This window comes from Thalassophryne amazonica, chromosome 3 (genome assembly GCF_902500255.1).
Source record: "Thalassophryne amazonica chromosome 3, fThaAma1.1, whole genome shotgun sequence".
In the NCBI taxonomy this organism is placed as follows: Eukaryota; Metazoa; Chordata; class Actinopteri; order Batrachoidiformes; family Batrachoididae; genus Thalassophryne; species Thalassophryne amazonica.
The window spans coordinates 90,101,785-90,123,627 of NC_047105.1; the positions used below are offsets into that span (position 1 = coordinate 90,101,785).

Genomic DNA, 21,843 nt, shown 5'->3' on the forward strand with positions numbered 1-21,843 from the left:
AGCTTGAATCTTCGACCTTCAACCTTCAATCTTCAACCCAGTCCAGTCGAAGATTCAAGCTTCTCTACCAATACTGGCTGTAAACAATGTTGTCAGAGCCCCCTCTGCTGGACAAACTATGTAATGAGAACAGAGTGTTTTTCTGCTTTATTTGGTAAAATAAAAATTTACCCATTGGCAAAAGTAATGTAGATAGGTATGCTTGTGAAAGGCCTATACTGCACCACAACTGGCTTCTTGCTTGCCTCTACTGGTGGTTGGCTCTCACTGCGGTACTGTATCACTTCCTGTTCCGGAGCACAGCGGTGTTTTGCGGTATCTGTTAGCTGTTTAATCTGCGCAGTTAGATTGATCTAGATAACGATTTGTTTCACAGTGTAATCTTCACGTGCCTTAACTAAAGCACTCCCTCTGCTGAATCACCTCTAAATTATTTACACATTATTCACTTTGTGTGTTTTTAGGAATCCGCTAGCTTAGCGCAGCTACTAGCTCTTAGCCGGTTTAGCATGGCGGCTTCTCTCCTGTCTCTCCCCGCACTTTTCTGCTCTGGGTGTGAAATGTTTAGTTATTCCTTGGCCTCCTTTAGCAGTAATGGTACTTGTAATAAGTGTAGCTTATTCGTAGCTTTGGAGGCCAGGCTGGGCGAATTGGAGACTCGGCTCCGCACCGTGGAAAATTCTACAGCTAGCCAGGCCCCTGTAGTCGGTGCGGACCAAGGTAGCTTAGCCGCTGTTAGTTCCCTTCCAGCAGATCCCGAGCAGCCGGGAAAGCAGGCTGACTGGGTGACTGTGAGGATGAAGCGTAGCCCTAAACAGAAGCCCCGTGTACACCGCCAACCCGTTCACATTTCTAACGTTTTTCCCCACTCGCGACACACCCGCCGAGGATCAAACTCTAGTTATTGGCGACTCTGTTTTGAGAAATGTGAAGTTAGCGACACCAGCAACCATAGTCAATTGTCTTCCGGGGGCCAGAGCAGGCCACATTGAAGGAAATTTGAAACTGCTGGCTAAGGCTAAGCGTAAATTTGGTAAGATTGTAATTCACGTCGGCAGTAATGACACCCGGTTACGCCAATCGGAGGTCACTAAAATTAACATTGAATCGGTGTGTAACTTTGCAAAAGCAATGTCAGACTCTGTAGTTTTCTCTGGGCCCCTCCCCAATTGGACCAGGAGTGACATGTTTAGCCGCATGTTCTCCCTGAATTGCTGGCTGTCTGAGTGGTGTCCAAAAAATGAGGTGGGCTTCATAGATAATTGGCAAAGCTTCTGGGGAAAACCTGGTCTTGTTAGGAGAGACGGCATCCATCTTAAATCCTCCAAACCGTGACTATCCAGGGTTGGGACCAGGAAGCAGAGTTGTAGTCTTACACACCTCTCTGCAGCTTCTCTCCCCCTGCCATCCCCTCATTACCCCATCCCCGTAGAGACGGTGCCTGCTCCCAGACCACCAATAACCAGCAAAAATCTATTTAAGCATAAAAATTCAAAAAGAAAAAATAATATAGCACCTTCAACTGCACCACAGACTAAAACAGTTAAATGTGGTCTATTAAACATTAGGTCTCTCTCTTCTAAGTCCCTGTTAGTAAATGATATAATAATTGATCAACATATTGATTTATTCTGCCTTACAGAAACCTGGTTACAGCAGGATGAATATGTTAGTTTAAATGAGTCAACACCCCCGAGTCACACTAACTACCAGAACGCTCGTAGCACGGGTCGAGGCGGAGGATTAGCAACAATCTTCCATTCCAGCTTATTAATTAATCCAAACCCAGACAGAGCTTTAATTCATTTGAAAGCTTGACTCTTAGTCTTGTCCATCCAAATTGGAAGTCCCAAAAAACAGTTTTATTTGTTATTATCTATAGTCCTCCTGGTCGTTACTGTGAGTTTCTCTGTGAATTTTCAGACCTTTTGTCTGACTTAGTGCTTAGCGCAGATAAGATAATTACAGTGGGCAATTTTAACATCCACACAGATGCTGAGAATGACAGCCTCAACACTGCATTTAATCTATTATTAGACTCAACTGACTTTGCTCAAAATGTAAATGAGTCCCCCCACCACTTTAATCATATCTTAGATCTTGTTCTGACTTATGGTATGGAAATTGAAGACTTAACAGTATTCCCTGAAAACTCCCTTCTGTCTGATCATTTCTTAATAACATTTACATTTACTCTGATGGACTACCCAGCAGTGGGGAATAAGTTTCATTACACTAGAAGTCTTTCAGAAAGCACTGTAACTAGGTTTAAGGATATGATTCCTTCTTTATGTTCTCTAATGCCATATACCAACACAGTGCAGAGTAGCTACCTAAACTCTGTGAGTGCGATAGAGTATCTCGTCAATAGTTTTACATCCTCATTGACGACATCTTTGGATGCTGTAGCTCCTCTGAAAAAGAGAGCCTTAAATCAGAAGTGCCTGACTCCGTGGTATAACTCACAAAACTGCGCAGCTTAAGCAGATAATCCGTAAGTTGGAGAGGAAATGGCGTCTCACGAATTTAGAAGATCTTCACTTAGCCTGGAAAAAGAATCTGTTGCTCGTATAAAAAAAGCCCTCCGTAAAGCTAGACATCTTACTACTCATCACATAATTGAAGAAAATAGAACATCCCCAGGTTCTTTTTCAGCACTGTAGCCAGGCTGACAAAGAGTCAGAGCTCTATTGAGCCGAGTATTCCTTTAACTTTAACTAGTAATGACTTTCATGACTTTCTTTGCTAATAAAAATTCTAACTATTAGAGAAAAAAATTACTCATAACCATCCCAAAGACATAATCGTTATCTTTGGCTGCTTTCAGTGATGCCGGTATTGGTTAGACCTCTTTCTCTCCGATTGTTCTGTCTGAGTTATTTTCATTAGTTACTTCCTCCAAACCATCAACATGTCTATTAGACCCCATTCCTACCAGGCTGCTCAAGGAAGCCCTACCATTAATTAATGCTTCGATCTTAAATATGATCAATCTATCTTTATTAGTTGGCTATGTACCACAGGCTTTTAAGGTGGCAGTAATTAAACCATTACTTAAAAAGCCATCACTTGACCCAGCTATCTTAGCTAATTATAGGCCAATCTCCAACCTTCCTTTCTCTCAAAAATTCTTGAAAGGGTAGTTGTAAAACAGCTAACTGATCATCTGCAGAGGAACGGTCTATTTGAAGAGTTTCAGTCAGGTTTTAGAATTCATCATAGTACAGAAACAGCATTAGTGAAGGTTACAAATGATCTTCTTATGGCCTCAGACAGTGGACTCATCTCTGTGCTTGTTCTGTTAGACCTCAGTGCTGCTTTTGATACTGTTGACCATAAAATTTTATTACAGAGATTAGAGCATGCCATAGGTATTAAAGGCACTGCGCTGCAGTGGTTTGAATCATATTTATCTAATAGATTACAATTTGTTCATGTAAATGGGGAATCTTCTTCACAGACTAAGGTTAATTACGGCGTTCCACAAGGTTCTGTGCTAGGACCAATTTTATTCACTTTATACATGTTTCCCTTAGGCAGTATTATTAGACAGCATTGCTTAAATATTCATTGTTACGCAGATGATACCCAGCTTTATCTATCCATGAAGCCAGAGGACACACACCAATTAGCTAAACTGCAGGATTGTCTTACAGACATAAAGACATGGGTGACCTCTAATTTCCTGCTTTTAAACTCAGATAAAACTGAAGTTATTGTACTTGGCCCCACAAATCTTAGAAACATGGTGTCTAACCAGATCCTTACTCTGGATGGCACTACCCTGACCTCTAGTAATACTGTGAGAAATCTTGGAGTCATTTTTGATCAGGATATGTCATTCAATGCGCATATTAAACAAATATGTAGGACTGCTTTTTGCATTTGCGCAATATCTCTAAAATTAGAAAGGTCTTGTCTCAGAGTGATGCTGAAAAACTAATTCAAGCATTTATTTCTTCTAGGCTGGACTATTGTAATTCATTATTATCAGGTTGTCCTAAAAGTTCCCTGAAAAGCCTTCAGTTAATTCAAAATGCTGCAGCTAGAGTACTGACGGGGACTAGAAGGAGAGAGCATATCTCACCCATATTGGCCTCTCTTCATTGGCTTCCTGTTAATTCTAGAATAGAATTTAAAATTCTTCTTCTTACTTATAAGGTTTTGAATAATCAGGTCCCATCTTATCTTAGGGACCTCATAGTACCATATCACCCCAATAGAGCGCTTCGCTCTCAGACTGCAGGCTTACTTGTAGTTCCTAGAGTTTGTAAGAGTAGAATGGGAGGCAGAGCCTTCAGCTTTCAGGCTCCTCTCCTGTGGAACCAGTTCCCAATTCAGATCAGGGAGACAGACACCCTCTCTACTTTTAAGATTAGGCTTAAAACTTTCCTTTTTGCTAAAGCTTATAGTTAGGACTGGATCAGGTGACCCTGAACCATCCCTTAGTTATGCTGCTATAAACTTAGACTGCTGGGGGGGTTCCCATGATGCACTGAGTGTTTCTTTCTCTTTTTGGCTCTGTATGCACCATTCTGCAGTTAATCATTAGTGATCAGAGGTGTCAAGTAACGAGTACAAATACTTTGTTACTGGACTTAAGTACACTTTTTAGGTATCTATACTTTACCTCCTTTACCGTATTTTTCTGCCTACTCTGACTTCTACTTATTACATTTTCACACAAGTATCTGTACTTTCTATCCTTACATTTTTAAAACAAAGCCTCGTTACTCTTGGCTTCAGTTTAATGTTTATATATATATATATATATATATATATATTTCACGTCATGTGCGCCTGTATTCAACTTTCTGCAGCACGGCTTGCTTTGAACCTTGAACCAATCCAAGCAGTGGTTCGCAGATTGAAGCAATGCTTCGACCTATTGCTTCGTTTACTCCTTCTTTCTTTCGCTTAATTTTCCCCCGCTAAAACCCTAAAGAGCATACGTCTGTGAGTATTATTTACCTTATCTATGTTAAACCGACCTGTTATGGTCCTTCTGAAACAGTTGATAGATGTATTTTATAACTTCAAACGGGAGCGACGCTAACGCGTTAGCATGTCTATGGCATTTTCATGTTAAAAGTTAGCATTAAGCAATTGCAGCTGTCATCACGTTCGGGTGCATTTGTTTTCAATTGTAATATTTCTTAAATTTATTTTTGTTTATATATTAATAATCTAATGATTATTATATACAATTTTAGAGAAAGAGGCAAAAGAACCTGAATAGAAACACAACAGAAAATATAAAAGCAACTAATGATCATACATAAAGCGCCTTGGGGCAACTGTTTGTTGTGATTTGGCGCTATATAAAAAAATTGATTGATTGATTGATAAATAAATACATACATACATACAGAAAATAAATAAGTGTTTCTTGTGAACACCTAGTGACTTTTACACCTCCACTTCCATCCCTGTCTTATTTAATGACAATTTGTTTCGGTCAAACCATATTTTCATTGGGTTCATTTCTTCAGTGATTTCCTCCAGAACTATCTGCCAAACTAGAAAACTGCTGCGTCCTGTAAGAGCAGAATACACTGGAATGAATTTGAATAAGGAAGTTGTTTTTTTTTTTCTCACTAATGGATGCTGCACTCACTGCAGTTTATCTTCTGGAATAGTCCCAGATTGCATTTCAGAGCTTCTAGAATTGAAACGTTTTCGTGCAGGTGGTGTTTGGGGGGTAATTTTGGGTTTTGGGTCTTGGGCCACATGTAGAACAATCAGTTTTTTAATTAAGCTTTCAATTCATATAGTGCATCTACCTTTTTTTTTTTTTTTTAAAGGTTACTTTATACTTTTATACTTAAGTAGGTTTTGGAGCACATACGTTTTCACTTTTACTTGAGTAAAGAGGTCAAGTTGATACTTCAACTTTACCAGAGTGTTTTTAAAACTGCAGTATACTGTACTTCTACTTAAGTAACAAATGTGTGTACTTTTGACACCTCTGTTAGTGATTCATCTCTGCTCTCTTCCACTGCATGGTCTTTTTCCTGTTCTCTCCCTCAGCCCCAACCAGTCCCAGCAGAAGACTGCCCCTCCCTGAGCCTGGTTTCTGCTGGAGGTTTCTTCCTGTTAAAAGGGAGTTTTCCTTCCCACTGTCGCCAAGTGCTTGCTCACAGGGGGTCGTTTGACCGTTGGGGTTTTTCTCCGTAATTATTGTATGGCCTTGCCTTACAATATAAAGCGCCTTGGGGCAGCTGTTTGTTGTGATTTGGCGCTATATAAATAAAGTTGATTTGATTTGATATTACTGACCAACCAATGTATCAGTCAGGCTTTATACACAATAGTTACATTTTAACCATTTCCATGACTGCTGTTGTGAAAGTGACGTTCTAGTGAGTTACATCTATAGTAAATGTATGTAACAGGGGTTTTGACTAGGCTTGGGGCAACTAATGAAAATCATTAGTCGACTAGTTGGGTACCATTAGTCACTGACTAGATGGCAGCTAAATTTGATATTGAATGAATTAAGCCAATTTACAGCAGAATCTTCATGGTGAAACTCAAATGTAACATTTATTTGATCAAAATATAAGCATATATCACAAAAACAAAATCAGCATTAGCATGAGACAAAACCTGCATTCATTTACTAGGCACAGACTAGCAAATGAATGTAGACGAGCCGTTTGAGCTGACTAATTCACCTGCCAAGGTTCAAACACTTTCTTCACTGAGTGATAGGAGTGGTGGCAGCTCCAGCAGGTCTATTCTTTTAAGGGTTAAATGAACTTAATAAATGGCTTTTGACTAGCTGACTAATAAAAAATAGGCGACTATCACAGCCTTACAACTGCAGTGCTAATCAGAGCTGTGCTGAAATAATGATCACTTTAAAATAAATGTTTGGCATTATTTTTCATTATTTTGTCTTTGTTATTACCTCCGCCAAGGAGGTTATGTTTTCGGTCGCATTTATTTGTTTTGTCTGTCTGTTTGTAAGCAGGATAACTCAAAAAGGTTTGAACGGATTTTGATGAAATTTTGTGGAGTGGTTGGAAATGACAAGAGGAACAAGTGATTACATTTTAGAGGTGATCCGGATCACGATCTGGATCCCGATGCTAATGCGTTAGCATGTCTATGGCATTTTCAATGTTAAAAGTTAGCATTAAGCAGTTGGCAGCTGTCATCACGTTCGGGGTGCATTTGTTTTCAAATTGTAATATTTCTTAAATTTATTTTTGTTTAATAATCTAATGATTATTATATACAATTTTAGAGAAAGAGACAAAAAGAAATAGATCACTGTGCCAAGGAGGGAATCTCTTTAGGGTCAGTGACCCTATGGCCTTTAGAGAAGTGTTTCATAAATGTTAAAAAATTCATATATTTGCAATTTAGTTGAATAATAAATTGAATTTTGTCTCTTATTTGTTTTTGTCTATAAGCACATGCAATATCAATATCAGTGCTCAGATGACAGTAGCTTCTGGGAAAGGTGCAAGTTGCAATAAACTGTGATGCCAAGCGCTAAGGATACATGCTATCCAGTCACAGTAGATGAAACTTTTTTTACTACTGAGCAAACATCATTGTTAGACTTTTTTAGGTTCAATAATTCCACGGCGTGTAGATGTTATGGTCTCAGTGACCCCATGGTCTTGGTGGAGGTTTGCACTCTCTGAGTGCTTCTAGTTTTTCATAGGCAGCTTTAAAAATATTTCTGGCCTATACTATTATAGGGGGAAAACTGATTTCTCGAGGTGTTGACAGTATTGTGCAATCCATATCGTGGCAAACTGTCACACCAATGTTGACTTTGACATCAATGTACCACCCACCCCTCAATGTACCGTCCAAAAGATGTGTGTGTGTTACCCTGCAGACGAAGCATTCTGGGTGCCAAAGAGAGTTGAGAGCCGAGATGTAGTTCTCCAGGATGGCGCGAGCACAGCCGCCACATTTAGGGGCAAACATGTCAAAGTAGTCCTTTCTGCAGTATGCTTTACCATCTTTTTCATGGAAACCTAGAGGGCAGAAAAGACACAGTAACTCTCCAAATGAGTTCTAGTAGGAGTCAGAGTAGAAAAATAAATCTGTGGTCTCAAATGACTTAATTTGTGTGCTTAATTGCACAGACAGCCTGGTCTGCACAATTTACCAGGTTGAAAATATGATCTTCCATCTATTCGCCCACTTTACCACCTATGTTTCAGTAACTCTGTCACTCTGTCTTCCACACACACACACACACACACACACACACACACACACACACACACACACACACACACACACACACACACACACACACACACACACACACACACACACACACACACACACACACACACACACACACACACGGACAGTTACAGCAATTACTTTTGTGTACTGGGAATATTTCACATAATTTTTTACATAAAAACTTTACACCCTCCCAAAAAAAAGGACTGCTTTAACTTTAAGAAGTCAGTGTTTCCGTTTGAGTCATGTTGTGTTTTAATCCTAACTTCTAAACGGGGTTGACTAGTATGAATGGGTTAGCAGGACTAAGCTCTCCCTAGAAATAAAAAATAATAATCAAATTTTATGTTTTTCTATATTTTTAATATTGTTAAACATCTTAGACCACAGTGTTTTAAACTTTGGTGTGACCAAGAACAGCAACAGCACCAAACAGAAGAAAAACACAAGTTTTTGCAAAATAGTCTTATTTTTGACAGCTTGGGCTGTCAGAAGCATCAGTTTCCATTCATCTTCATCCTGTAGTGAGTTAACACGTCTCATGGCACTCTCCCTTGGTCTGCTGCTTATCTGGGCTAAACTCATCCAACCCAGAGGCCTGAATTTCAGCAAACAACGGCTGAGATTCAGAGTTTTGTAAGTGTGTAACGATGGCAGCAGCGGACATTAGTGTGGGGTTGTTAATTTATTCCAGCCACTCAATAAATGACAGTGGACATGAACAAGGGTGATTAATCAGTTTGCATCCCAGACTGCGATGTGAGCTTCTCTTCAAATAAAGTAAGACTGACATCTCCCTCCCTCCCCTCTGTGTCTAAAAGTGTGTGAAGCTTTCCTGCTGTCTGTCTGATGCGGGTTTCAGGGTTTTTTGCTTTTTTAAACCAGCACCCACCAGTCTGTTGAGAGTCAATCTACACTGTAAAATTATGCTGTGATTAACAACATAAACCAGACCCTTTTTTGGGGGGGAGGGGGGGTCTATGTTGTGATGGATCCATACCATTGAAGCGGAATAATTTTGTGATGATTTCTGTTAAATGGAACCCAAAATCTACATAATCAACCATACAGGAAGTGACGAAATAATAATGGGAGAATAATGTGAAAAAAACATTGTAGACAGGAAGGAATTAACCAAACAACTAAGTCAGAACTGTTAGAACAGTTTAGACAACCTGTAATCTGTAAATTATTAAATACTTAGTGGGAACTCTGTCACGTTTTGACCCACCCCATCTTCACCTGCAATATTTTCTGAACAAGCGTATCTGTAACCGCCTGACGTGTGGGTGCCCACAGGTTACGGGCTGATTCACCTATCAGAGTGTCTCACTTCTGTAATGACCATTATTTTTGCTGTAGACACCAAACTGTTTCATTCAGGACATGATGTCTGACTCAATATGTTGTAAAATGGTTGCGTATCTATTATCTATTGCAGTATCTATTAACAATTGTTACAGTTGGAACCTCTTTTGTTTTGCATCCCTAGCTGCAGCCAGACAACTTGAATAGATTTTTTCTGGCGTAACATTCTGATTCAGATCATTTAGTCTATCATTCCATCATTCTCACACATTTTTTGTATTTGTTAAAAAAATCCATGTGCTAAAATGTAAAGAAAGAAGTAGTCAAATGGTGAGTGACAGTCTTTTTTTTTAGCAACAGATCATTCTGGGTACTTCTCCATATTGTTGAGTACTTGCTATGAGAAAGTGTTGTTGCTATAACTTGGTATCTCGGATGTGATGATGCTGCAGCATTGATCGCTGTAATTGTTTACGTTCCGTTTTTCCAGTGTGCATTGCCAGGTTGGCAAAACATCTCTGGTAGCAGCATGCAGGAACAGATATTCATTTTGTCAGTTGTTAGTGTAATTCAGCATGTTTTGCAGTGTGGTGAGTAAGGATTAAATAACGAGAAGCCATGCATTATACGGTTTGAATGCACGACGCGGAGTCTAAAACGCTGGTACCTTCTGGTCCAAAGAAGGCTCCACACTGGGCACAGAAGAAGTGCTCTGGATGCCAAGTCTTGTCTAAAGCAGTCACAACTTTCTGTGAGACAAAGAAGCATCAGTCATTAGTGATTCCTAAAGGTGCCACCTGCCAATATCTGGAAAAAAATCACTTTACTACATTCTGAAACACTATGACAGCCCTGGAAAAGTATGCTCACTGTTGTCTATATGTCGTGTTGATTGTTGTTCTGTTACTGATATTATTTGCATTTTATGTCCTAGTGATGTCTCATGTCCAGTCTATATTTAGTTGCACAGTGGTCCCTCGTTTATCGTGGCAGTTACATTCCAAAAATAGCCCGCAATACGCGAAATCCGCGAAGTAGACAGCGTTATTTTTTACAATTATTATAGACATTTTAAGGCTGTAAAACCCCTCACTACACATTTTATACACTTTTCTCAAACAGGCATTAACATTTTCTCACTTTTCTCTCATGTGTAAACATTCTCAAAGTTCAAACCTTAGCAGAAAAATAAGACCAACCTGTTTTCAGGCCCAAACATTTGTTTGAGAAATAAAAATAGAACGTTTTCCTATAAATAATTGTGATGTCTTTTAGAACTAATGAATTTAATTTTAACAATCAACCTACGAGGTTGGACACGTAAGAAATTATTAATAGTGACTGACCAGTATTTCACAGTTCCTCTGATCACACCTCTTCGTCGTGGCGCTGCTGCGCTGTCACGCCTTTTTCCACTGAGTCAAACCTTGCTGCAGGTGTCTTTTTCCGAGTGAAAAACACAGTTATGGGTAGCTGTTGGCGCTCTTTTTTCTTCTGGGCAAGAAGATTCTTATAAACAGACACGCAGAACACAATGCGCATGCTCTCCCTTTGCTGTGCCGCGACCGGCCTGCTTGATGAGGACACAGAACACAATGCACTGTAAAAAAAAACAAAAAAAAAAACATGCAAAATTGGACTAAAAAAATCCGCAAAACTGCGAGGCCGTGAAAGGTGAACTGCGTTATAGCGAGGGACCACTGTATGTCTAATTTAGCCTGTGTTACTGCACATTTGGAGTCTGGGGAAATGCAATTTCAGTCTTCCGTGTAATGTACTGTTGCATGGCTTGATTGACAATCAAGTTCACTTTGACTTTGACTTTACGTTTTGCTTGTCACTGCTAACTGTAGCTCGTAGTTATATGGCCACTTTTCATGAGCTCCGGATCTCTTTGTTATTGTTTCAGTGTAAAAGGTCTTACCAGATTTTTTTTTTTATTAGATACCTACAGTTACAAAACTATACAAACATTTCACTACAAAAAAGCAACATTTAGAATCAAAATTGGAAAACTAATTACGGCTAGAATTAGTTTTATGGCATTTCCTACCCTTGCAATTATCTTGCAGTACCTGACCCCAGCAGGCTGTGGAACAAAGAAAGATTGCTACAAGAAAACTGATACAATCTAAGTTTGAGCCCCCCACGTGTCTTCTGACAAAACTGATGAAATTTCTTTCTTTCTTTTTTAATGAAATCCTTCACTTCTTCCTTCACTAATAATAATCTCAATGTGTAAAAGCCCAAGGGTGGAACTATGTTTTCATGCCACGGTATGGTGTCTTACTTAATTGTCAACATCTGTTTATACTAAAGATGCTTGACAGAGTTTGATGGCAGCTAGCAGTGAAATTTCAGATTGCAACCAATGGAACCCAATGGCCGGAAAATTACAAAAATAAAAAAGAGAAATAAAAAATTAAAAAAAAGGGTCCTCTGTGTTAAATTTCACTAGGAATTTCCTTATAGTTGCATTAAGTGAGTAGCAGCAAATTTCTGAAATATAAAGATGGTTCTGGGAAGGCACAAATCAATGAAGTTATGAATATATAAATACCGCTGTGGTGTGCATTTTTTTTGCATGTGTGTGTTTATTTATGCATTACTAACATCCAGTATGGGTCCATTACAGTAGTGGCATCGTGGGGAAAACAGGCTGTGGTAGTCTTTCTCACAGTAAGGCAGTCCCTCACGCTCAAAGAAATTCCTGGAGCCGATCTCCTCCTGGCAATGAGTGCACACAAAGTGCTCAGGGTGCCACGTCCTTCCCATGGCTGTTACCACCTAGTTTCAATGAGACAAGTTTGATATGAGATGCACAAATACAGCCTTGGGTCTGCAGTGAAAAGTGATGCAGCTCTGCTAACAACGATGTAAAGACACGTATATTATGGCCAACACAAGCACATGAATAAGACAGTTTGAGGTGGGAAAAAAATATTTATGAAACAGTTAAAACTGCATATTAACAGTCAAACCAAACTGTATTTCAGTGGAAATTTCAATCTGAAAAAAAGGGCTTCACACTTTCTCACTACTGATTAAGTCCAACTGATGGGATATATTTAACAAATATATGAAAATATCCATGTAAGACATACACATGGGTAAAATCCTGACTTTTTCATTTTCAAAACAAAAAGCTTCAAATCATTTGCTCCATTTCCTGGTTAATACTGCCCAAGAACATGAGCCTCCACTGTACATTACAACCACTGTGGTACTGGTTTATTAGAACCTGTCAGGCTTATGTCAGTATGATTCAGTATTTGGTCACCTGTCCGACGATGGGTTTCTTACAGGCACCACAGACTCCCTTCGCCAGAGTCTGGACTCCGAGCCTGTTGAGGTCTGACTGCAGGCTTCCCAGCATGTTGTCCAGTTTGTTGGCTGGTTTTGGGGGGCTGATGGGAGAAGTCTTTCCCTGGGACTGGATCTGACAGAGGTGGAATTACAAAATCATTGATGATCTGGTTGGACGGAGAATGATTTTGTCGAAAGCTAGATAATACACAGTATTCCCCTGAAGTGCTCAGTATGAACAAACACCTTATACTAATAAACAGATCTGCAATATATAATCATTTAGAGAAGCTAGTAATATGAAGTGTATTAGGGTTGAGCTGGATACTCGTTTCAGACGAGTATCCGGTATGGATAAAGCATTTTTGACAAGCACAAGCATGATACAAGTAAAACTCGTCAATATCTGTGCTCGTGCTGAAGGAAAATCCTGGTTGGGTAACTGACTGTCTTCACGCTCTGTGATTGGCCAGTCACACACAGCGCCTGCCCCTCCCTACACACACACGTCTCTGGACCCAGACCTCACTCTCGCTCGCACACACACACACACACACACACACACACACACACACACACACACACACACACACACACACACACACACACACACCACACACACACACACCACACACACACACACACACACAGGAACAGATCTCTCTCTCTCTCTCTGTGTTTGGCTTGACTCTACATCACGTTGCTCTCTCAGTACTCAAGTTTTCTTCAATTTGCCCCTTTTTTTGTTTGTACGGTATTTAAAGTTACTTGGTGAACTTGTTTCGTAATGTACATGGTGCATTTGACAAGAGAGAGCTGAAAATGGCTCGTGTTTTGTCGGTCACCGCCTCCACTACGGTCGGGTTTTTTTTTAACTGTTTGTTTGCTCTTAGTTTGGCTGGTGATTTAAAGTCAGTTGGAAAACTTTGGACTTACTGAATGCGGTGCTTTTGAGAAGAATACAGTGAACAAGGCTAACATATTATTTCAATTCTAAGGCTGTTCTGTAAATATTCATTTATACACTTAAGAATATTCATGTTCTGAGTTCATAAAAAAACTTGTTCTGTAAATAATTCTCTTACTTTTGTGATCAAAATCATCTATTTGAATCTCAATTTTGAGGCTGTTCTGTAAATAGTTAAAAAAACCAATAAATATAGCAACTTCTGATCAATCCATATCAATTTCAGGCTTAAAATAAAGTACAGATTTAAGCCCCACCCATTTCTGGTTAAACCACACCCACATCTGGTTTAGACCCTGCCCACCCCGAGTACAGATACAGATAATTTAGATGGTTGGAGAGATACAGATAGTGGTGTACTCTCTCATCCCTAAAGTGTATTACCTAACGCTGTCGGGATGCTTGTTCTGCTCTGACATCTTAGTTTAATGTGTTATTTAGGAATCCTACTATCAGATACTTTTTAGTCTTTCCTAGAGGGACGATGAGCTTATGGACTAATGATGTCAGTGGACAGAGGTGCTGGGTGATGACAATATCACTTCAGAAGAATAAAGATCCAAGTCTTTACCGTCCTGGTGCTTCCTGTATGTTTGTAATACTTTGACACTAACCAGTAACCAAAGGGAACGACTAGATGTCTTTGGTAGTAGGTCTTGGGTGCTTCCTGGGTGCCACTGGAATGACTGTGTCAAAGGAACAATTACTTATGGCGATGAGGCTGATGGGGAGGCAAATATCAACTATGAAATTCTGGTAATTTAACATGCTACCCTGAGAATACTCCAATGCACAAGTGTGTCAGTGCTGATGACTGCAGTAACTGGAAAAGGCAGAGGGGACACCAACAGACCAGCTGGCTGTGACAGAGTTGGCTGCTTTCAGGCAGGTGGGGATGGACTAGTTGTCTGCCTGGGTAGTTGTCATTCATGAACCAGCGCAGTTTGGTAATGTGGATGTGGTCATGTGGATCATCAGCACATGCTCCCAGACCTGATCTCAACTGCAAAAAGTCTAATAAAACTCTCTACCTGTGTTGAGTGTCCTCTTGACACAAATATCCTTATGTCCCATATTACACAATTTTGTAAACACAAAATGCCTGGTTTTGTAAACTTTTCTACATTAGTCTCCATCTGAATTGCTGGTAAGAATTCCAAGTGCAGCATTTTCCCCACAATGGTAACAGCACCAGGCTTGTAACAACTAAAATGTAGATGAGGGGGAAGGTGACTGAGTTAGTTGATCTCAGCCAGTTTATGTAGGCAATAACTCAAAGACAATGTTATCTTCATGTAACTCTCCAAATTCTAAAAAGAGAATATCACTAGGATGGAGGGCAGTATGGTGGATTAGTGGTTAGCACTGTTGCCTCACAGTGAGAAAGTCATGGGACTGCTTCCCACCTGGGACCTTTCTATGCAGAGATTGCATTCGGGTGCTTTGGCTTCGTCCCACATACCAAGGACATGTGGTGTAGCTGAATTGGAAACTTTAAATTGACTGTGTGTGAGTGTTTTTATCAGTCTATATATGGCCCTGCGATAGACATGCATCCTGTCCAGGGTGTACCCCACCTCACACCCTATGACTGCTGGGCTAGGCTCCAGCCCAGTGACCCTTAAAGGACACATTGCATGTTATTTAACGTCCCAACACAACATCAAAGTATTCATGAATGTAAAGCTATCCACGCACATGTAGTAATAATTAGTGGTTGTTGATGTATTTTGTTGATAATTATTCCTCTCGCTCAGAGAGTTAGCAGGTGTATTTCCGGAAAACATCTTACTTGGCATTTCTCTGCATTTGACATATATTTTAGGAAAACCAGAATCATCCCGATGGCCGACAGACAGAGTGAAACTTGCGCTGCTATATCCGATAACAAAGCTTCTGAGCCTTCATTCGAAAGTGATGGCTCGGATTTATATGAACACACAGGAGACGACACACTTCATCCCGAAACTCTTAACCTTTTCAGAGTCTGTCAGATTTTGGAACCTAATGTGTGCCAACTCTGCTGTCTGTGTTGCAGGATGCTGTTTTACTGCCACCATGAACATGGATATGGAATGTCTCCATGGCAGTGTTTTTACAGGCTGTCTGAACACGCAGATGTATTTCTTACATTGGAAAAAGTCAGAATAAAATATTTTCAGGAGATAATGGACTCTCTATCTAATGTGCCAGAATTGTGAGAGAACTTGAGGAGCTGACAGCAGAGCTGTAGTTGGAAATTATTCTCTGGCCGGCAATTGCGTGCATGATCCGTGCATGAAGACTTATAGTGGACCTGGAGATTGTTCTCCAGTTGGCGATCGCGCGTGATCTGTGAGTCTCCAGCTGGTGCTTGCACGCGCATGTGTGAGGACTTCTTTGGTGGAGTGGACTTGACATATTTAATCTTGGAAATCATTCTACAAGTGGGTGAGTGCCCTATTCAGTTTTTTCCCCCTTTTGTATTTTGTTCTCCTCAGTGGAGTTGATAGGCTTTAATTTTATTTTACTTTGAGAGAGTCTGTCGGATTTTGGATCTCGATGTGTGTGGAGCAACACACTGTTTTAACGTGCACGTGTGGAGCAGCACACTGTTTTAACATGCACGTGGACCTCTCAGCTGTCTGATCACACAGATGCAATAGATTTTTCAATTACATAGATGCCAACACTTATAAGCATGCACAAAGCTGAGCATCTGTTTTTAACAGGCTGCGTTAATGACTAATAGCATGCAAGGGTGGTCCCAAAAAACAAACAACTTTTTCAAGGTGCATCTTCATTTTTTGTTCCTTTGGGGGTAAAAATAAATTGGTTAAAATTTAATGAGATTTGAAAAATATTAACCACTGCTGCCGGGCCCCTGTTTTTTTGTGACATGTGACTGACATTTTGAGTCATAGACTGGATACATTAATTCATTATTGGCATTAGTCACAGATTTTGTTACATCTGCCTCAGGTCGCGTTTTTGAGGCATTCAATGTCAATACGGACTTCCTCATCAAGGACAACTCAGAGTGGGAGGATGACCCATCATTCCAGTTGTCACAGCAGGTCCTGGATAACTTTGATGCTGTCAATGATTTTGCTATGCGAGGAGTTGCACTTATCCAGGATTACAATCAGATCCTAACGACGGACGAACAGTAGCACCAATACCTGCTGTAAGTTGCTGAGTGGCATTGACGTCTGTTCCCGGAGGTGAAGAAAATCGGAACCAAACACCACTCCCCATGGCAGTTTGTTTTCACCAAATGAGTGAACAGTGACATGTAATACTTTTTTATTTCTCCTGTTTGGTCAGTTAAAGCAGAAAGGACTGTTGTTTCAATTTGTATTTCATTTGTGAACAGGTACCTTACTATTGCTGGTTTGCGCTAATATGCTCCACCATTGCAATTTCCACCCCACGTGTGGCAGTGGTTAAAATAGTCATATCAAAATAAAATTTTGCACAAAACATGTTCTCATCAAGATGAACAATTTTGTCAGGAAGTACTTTAAGAAAGTCACATTTTTATTTTTTGGCATAGGACCACCCTAGTGTACGCGCACCAAGTCTCACAGTGGAGAGCGGCTACTCCTTTATCTGTAACTGCATCAAAATTAACAGTTATCACTTAAAAGCGAGTCATCATAACATGATACACTTATGTAAACTTTTGAATTAATCTGTGGCTCCGTTCTTAACTTTAGCAGCTACATTACATTTAAGCATGCACTAGGATGTTTCCTTCAAAGCTACGTAAATGCTGTGGGAAACACTTGGATAAATGAGTACTCACGAGTACTTTGTTTTCAGCAGTCTCCGTAGCTGTTTGTTGTCGTGAAAGCAGTATACTTTGAGACCGGTCATGGAAGTGCACAAAATAATCATTGGGTGGTCACTAACAGTCTAAATCTAAATTGTTATGATTTTGGTGTGACACGTCCTTTAATTCTAGTAAGTGGAGATAGAAAATTAATGAGGATAAAGTCATTAGACTATGGTTAATTTTTATACACCATATAAATTGTAAAGCAACTTTTTTTGCCTGTGTAATATTGTCAGAATTGAAAAGAAATGAAATATGTTGGGTGCAGCTGCTTCCCTGTTGAACTGTCAGGATTAGGGGTTGTCTGATTTTGACAATCCGAATAGTGTCTGATGAAGTATGTTTCCAGGTTTTTACATTCCACAGAGAAAACAGCATAAGCCCCTCCCAGTGACCTGGATGCATATAAATTTCTATTCATTTAATTCATCTCTATTAGAACAAGCTGACAGACGTCCTGTGGGAGGTACTATACTTGTTGTGAAAACGGTGCTGTTGTGTTACAGATTAGGTTTCAGTTCAGAGGGTTTCAGTTGCACTGCAAACATAACATTCCTACGCACGGCTGCGCAGTTAACACGCCCCTCGCCTCAAAGATCTGAAAGTCTCCCCTCCACAATGAACACACAATGCTGAGTGTGATTAGCTGTCAGGGTTGAACAAAAGGGATTTGTTGTGTCGCCTGAATGTCATCCCTCATAACTGACTGAACAGCCAACAAAGTCTTGGATTTGGAATTTATCATCAGCAAACAGGCACAAAGAAGACATCAATTCAAAAAAGTCACTGCAAAGCCATAAAAGAGATGCAAATGGATAAACTGAGCAGAGAGAATTTAAAAAGTACAAGGTCTATGTGAAAAAGAAGGACAGATGAAAAAGACCCATGCCTGCATTGGTGGGAAAATGGGATTGTACTCAGTCTGACAACTCACTGACACAAAGACCTTAGGAGGTGGAGGTTGTGTGATGGGTTTGGGAGGGGGCTGCACTGGTGGAAATGTGGTCTTCCTAGGGGGAGAAGTAGGCTCCTTTGGGGGTGGTGGCATAGTTGGTTGTGGAGGAGGAGGGGTTGGAAGGGGAGGAGGTACTGGCAGAGGAGTCTGCTTGATTGGGGGTAGCTTTTTGGGTACTGAGGGAGACTGTGGAGGAGGGAGAGCTTTTTTCTGAGGGGCAGGTGATTCAGGTGGAATGATGATCTGGGGGGATAGAAAGAAAGCAGCAAAGAGAGGAGAACAAGATAATAAAACATACAGATAGAATAAAAAAGGAAGTAATAATGGAAATAAAAATGTCACCACAAACAGAACTACTGCAACTATCAAAACAAACAGAATTTTTAGGAGACTGCAATAAAACATAATATATGTTAAATATTTTAGCACTTAATTTGTAGCCTGAGTAAACAGAAGCTAACAAAGGGACAATTTGTATTAGTTTAAAATGATCCCAGAACAGTGCTGCCAATTCCCTCAGGGCTTCTCTAATCTCTACCTTATCCACAGATGGTGGTGCACCTTCTTCACGTGACCGCTGTGGATTGGACATGACGATAACTCCTTCTGTTAGCCAGTCACCTGGCTGCTGTTTACGCCGGCGCTCAACTTGCCCAATTCCCAGTTTCCCCTGCAATTCCTCGATGAGTCGATCTTGTGAGTTGCTCTTATTGACAATGATCGGCCCCATTTTACGACGCAACAGGCCCTCTCTGTACATTGGGTGCACATTGGAGGTTTCTTTGGTGCGCCGAATAACCGACTTGAGCTGGACAGCACATAATAAAGAGGGTTGGTGTTGTGTCATCAAACAGTCTGTGATGGGTTGCAAACACATGCAGAGCACATCAGAACACTGCCTTCAAGCTCAGAGCCCACAATATGCCTTTGCAAGTTTTGTCAAACATTTGTTGACTTACATGTGATTGTAAAAGCACAGCACAGCCTTCCATTCCATTCCAATAAATCCTCTTCCAACACATTTACATTGAACTATTCAGGTTTTGTCACAAAGACATGCTGGATAGGTGAGAAAACAAGTCAGGTCTGTGACATAAAAAAAAAAAAAATATATATATATATATATATATATATATATATATATATATATATATATATATATATATATACGAGGGCTGTCCATAAAGTATAGGTCCTTTTTATTTTTTCAAAAACTATATGGCTTTCATTCATATGTTTTTACGTCAGTCATGCTTGAACCCTCGTGCGCATGCGTGAGTTTTTCCATGCCTGTCGGTGACGTCATTCGCCTGTGAGCACTCCTTGTGGGAGGAGTCGTCCAGCCCCTCGTCGGAATTCCTTTGTCTGAGAAGTTGCTGAGAGACTGGCGCTTTGTTTGATCAAATTTTTTTCTAAACCTGTGAGACACATCGAAGTGGACACGGTTCGAAAAATTAAGCTGGTTTTCAGTGAAAATTTTAACGGCTGATGAGAGATTTTGAGGTGATACTGTCGCTTTAAGGACTTCCCACGGTGCGAGACGTCGCTCAGCGCTCTCAGGCGGCGTCATCAGCCTGTTTCAAGCTGAAAACCTCCACATTTCAGGCTCTATTGATCCAGGACGTGGTGAGAGAACAGAGAAGTTTCAGAAGAAGTTGGTTTCAGCATTTTATCCGGATATTCCACTGTTAAAGGAGATTTTTTTTAATGAAAGACGTGCGGACGGGTCCGCGCGTCGGGACGCAGCTGGCGCGGTGCGGCGGCACAGGAAAAACACCTCCGTGTTGATAACCATTTGTAAAATCCAGGCGGCTTCTGATGGCTTTCAGTGGAGTGAGTATATGAGAAATTGTTTAACAGCTGGACATGTTCCAACTTGTCCTTAAGGCTTCCAACAGAGGTGTTTTTCCTGTGGCGGAGCGTCGCGTCGGCTCGCAGCCGCCGCGCGGACCCGTCCGCACGTCTTTCATTAAAAAATCTCCTTTAACAGTGGAATATCCGGATAAAATGCTGAAACCGACTTCTTCTGAAACTTCTCTGTTCTCCCACGATGTCCTGGATCAATAGAGCCTGAAATGTGGAGGTTTTCAACTTGAAACAGGCTGATGACGCCGCCTGAGAGCGCTGCGCGACGTCTCGCACCGTGGGAAGTCCTTAAAGCGACAGTATCACCTCAAAATCTCTCATCAGCCGTTAAAATTTTGACTGAAAACCAGCTTAATTTTTCGAACCATGTCCACTTCGATGTGTCTCACAGGTTTAGAAAAAATTTTGATCAAACAAAGCGCCAGTCTCTCAGCAACTTCTCAGACAAAGGAATTCCGACGAGGGGCTGGACGACTCCTCCCACAAGGAGTGCTCACAGGCGAATGACGTCACCGACAGGCGTGGAAAAACTCACGCATGCGCACGAGGGTTCAAGCATGTCTGACGTAAAAACATATGAATGAAATCCATATAGTTTTTGAAAAAAATAAAAAGGACCTATACTTTATGGACAGACCTCGTATATATATATATATATATATATATATATATATATATATATATATATATATATAGTATACACGGTCTGTCTGTCCTAAAGCGAGGCAGCAGAAAATCCAAGTATAATTGTGATGCTGGTCAAAACCTGCTTAATATAAGCACTGTAATTACTCTGTTTGCCAGCAGAGCAGCAAGTGATGGTAACTCGTGTCTGTCTGTTACAATGTAACTTGCAAGAGTGTGAACAGGTTTTCACTAAAATGGGTAGGAATATATTTTGGCTGAGTTTCCGGAGCCAATTAACCTTTTGGAACAGAATTGAACATCAAGGTCATAAAAATACAGTCCAACCACCCCCCACATTTTTCAGGATATCTCCAGAATCAACAGAGCTACATCTAGAGAGGTGATCCAGAGATTATATCAATCAGTTAATCTTTGACATTACATAGTGTGAGTGAGTCGTGACATCACTAAAATGTCAAATTTAATTGCTACAATATGTAAAACACATTTCTTGGATGTGTGCAACCAATAGGCTGCTAGATCAACAATGTCGGTGTATTGGCTTCATTATTGCCGCTCCTCCTCCAGCTTCAAATGGCTACATACTCATACAGCACACTATTAGATTATGTGCACATGCACAGGGTATGCAACGCAGCATTTCTAAATGCACATCCGGCAGCATGCTGTGAAGTTAAATTTTTTTGCATTGATGCAAGTGATTCAAAGAGCACTGTGTGCATCATCCTTTGGTTGCGTAAACCCGACAGACCAGGC

At 40.5% G+C, this 21,843-nt stretch overlaps 1 protein-coding gene across 2 annotated transcripts in view; it reads right to left on the bottom strand.

The window, feature by feature from the left end:
* LOC117507239 (paxillin-like) overlaps nt 1-21,843 on the bottom strand; it is a 167,200-nt gene that overhangs the window by 3,012 nt on the left and 142,345 nt on the right. Inside the window, exons 8-12 of one of the 2 annotated variants that reach the window (XM_034167063.1) lie at nt 19,112-19,381; nt 12,809-12,967; nt 12,142-12,315; nt 10,196-10,277; nt 7,852-8,000 (exon numbers count right to left, since the gene is read on the bottom strand). In XM_034167063.1, the coding sequence (XP_034022954.1) occupies nt 7,852-8,000; nt 10,196-10,277; nt 12,142-12,315; nt 12,809-12,967; nt 19,112-19,381 (834 nt within the window). The remainder of the gene's footprint in view (nt 1-7,851; nt 8,001-10,195; nt 10,278-12,141; nt 12,316-12,808; nt 12,968-19,111; nt 19,382-21,843) is intronic. The other variant, XM_034167064.1, reaches the window with a different exon arrangement.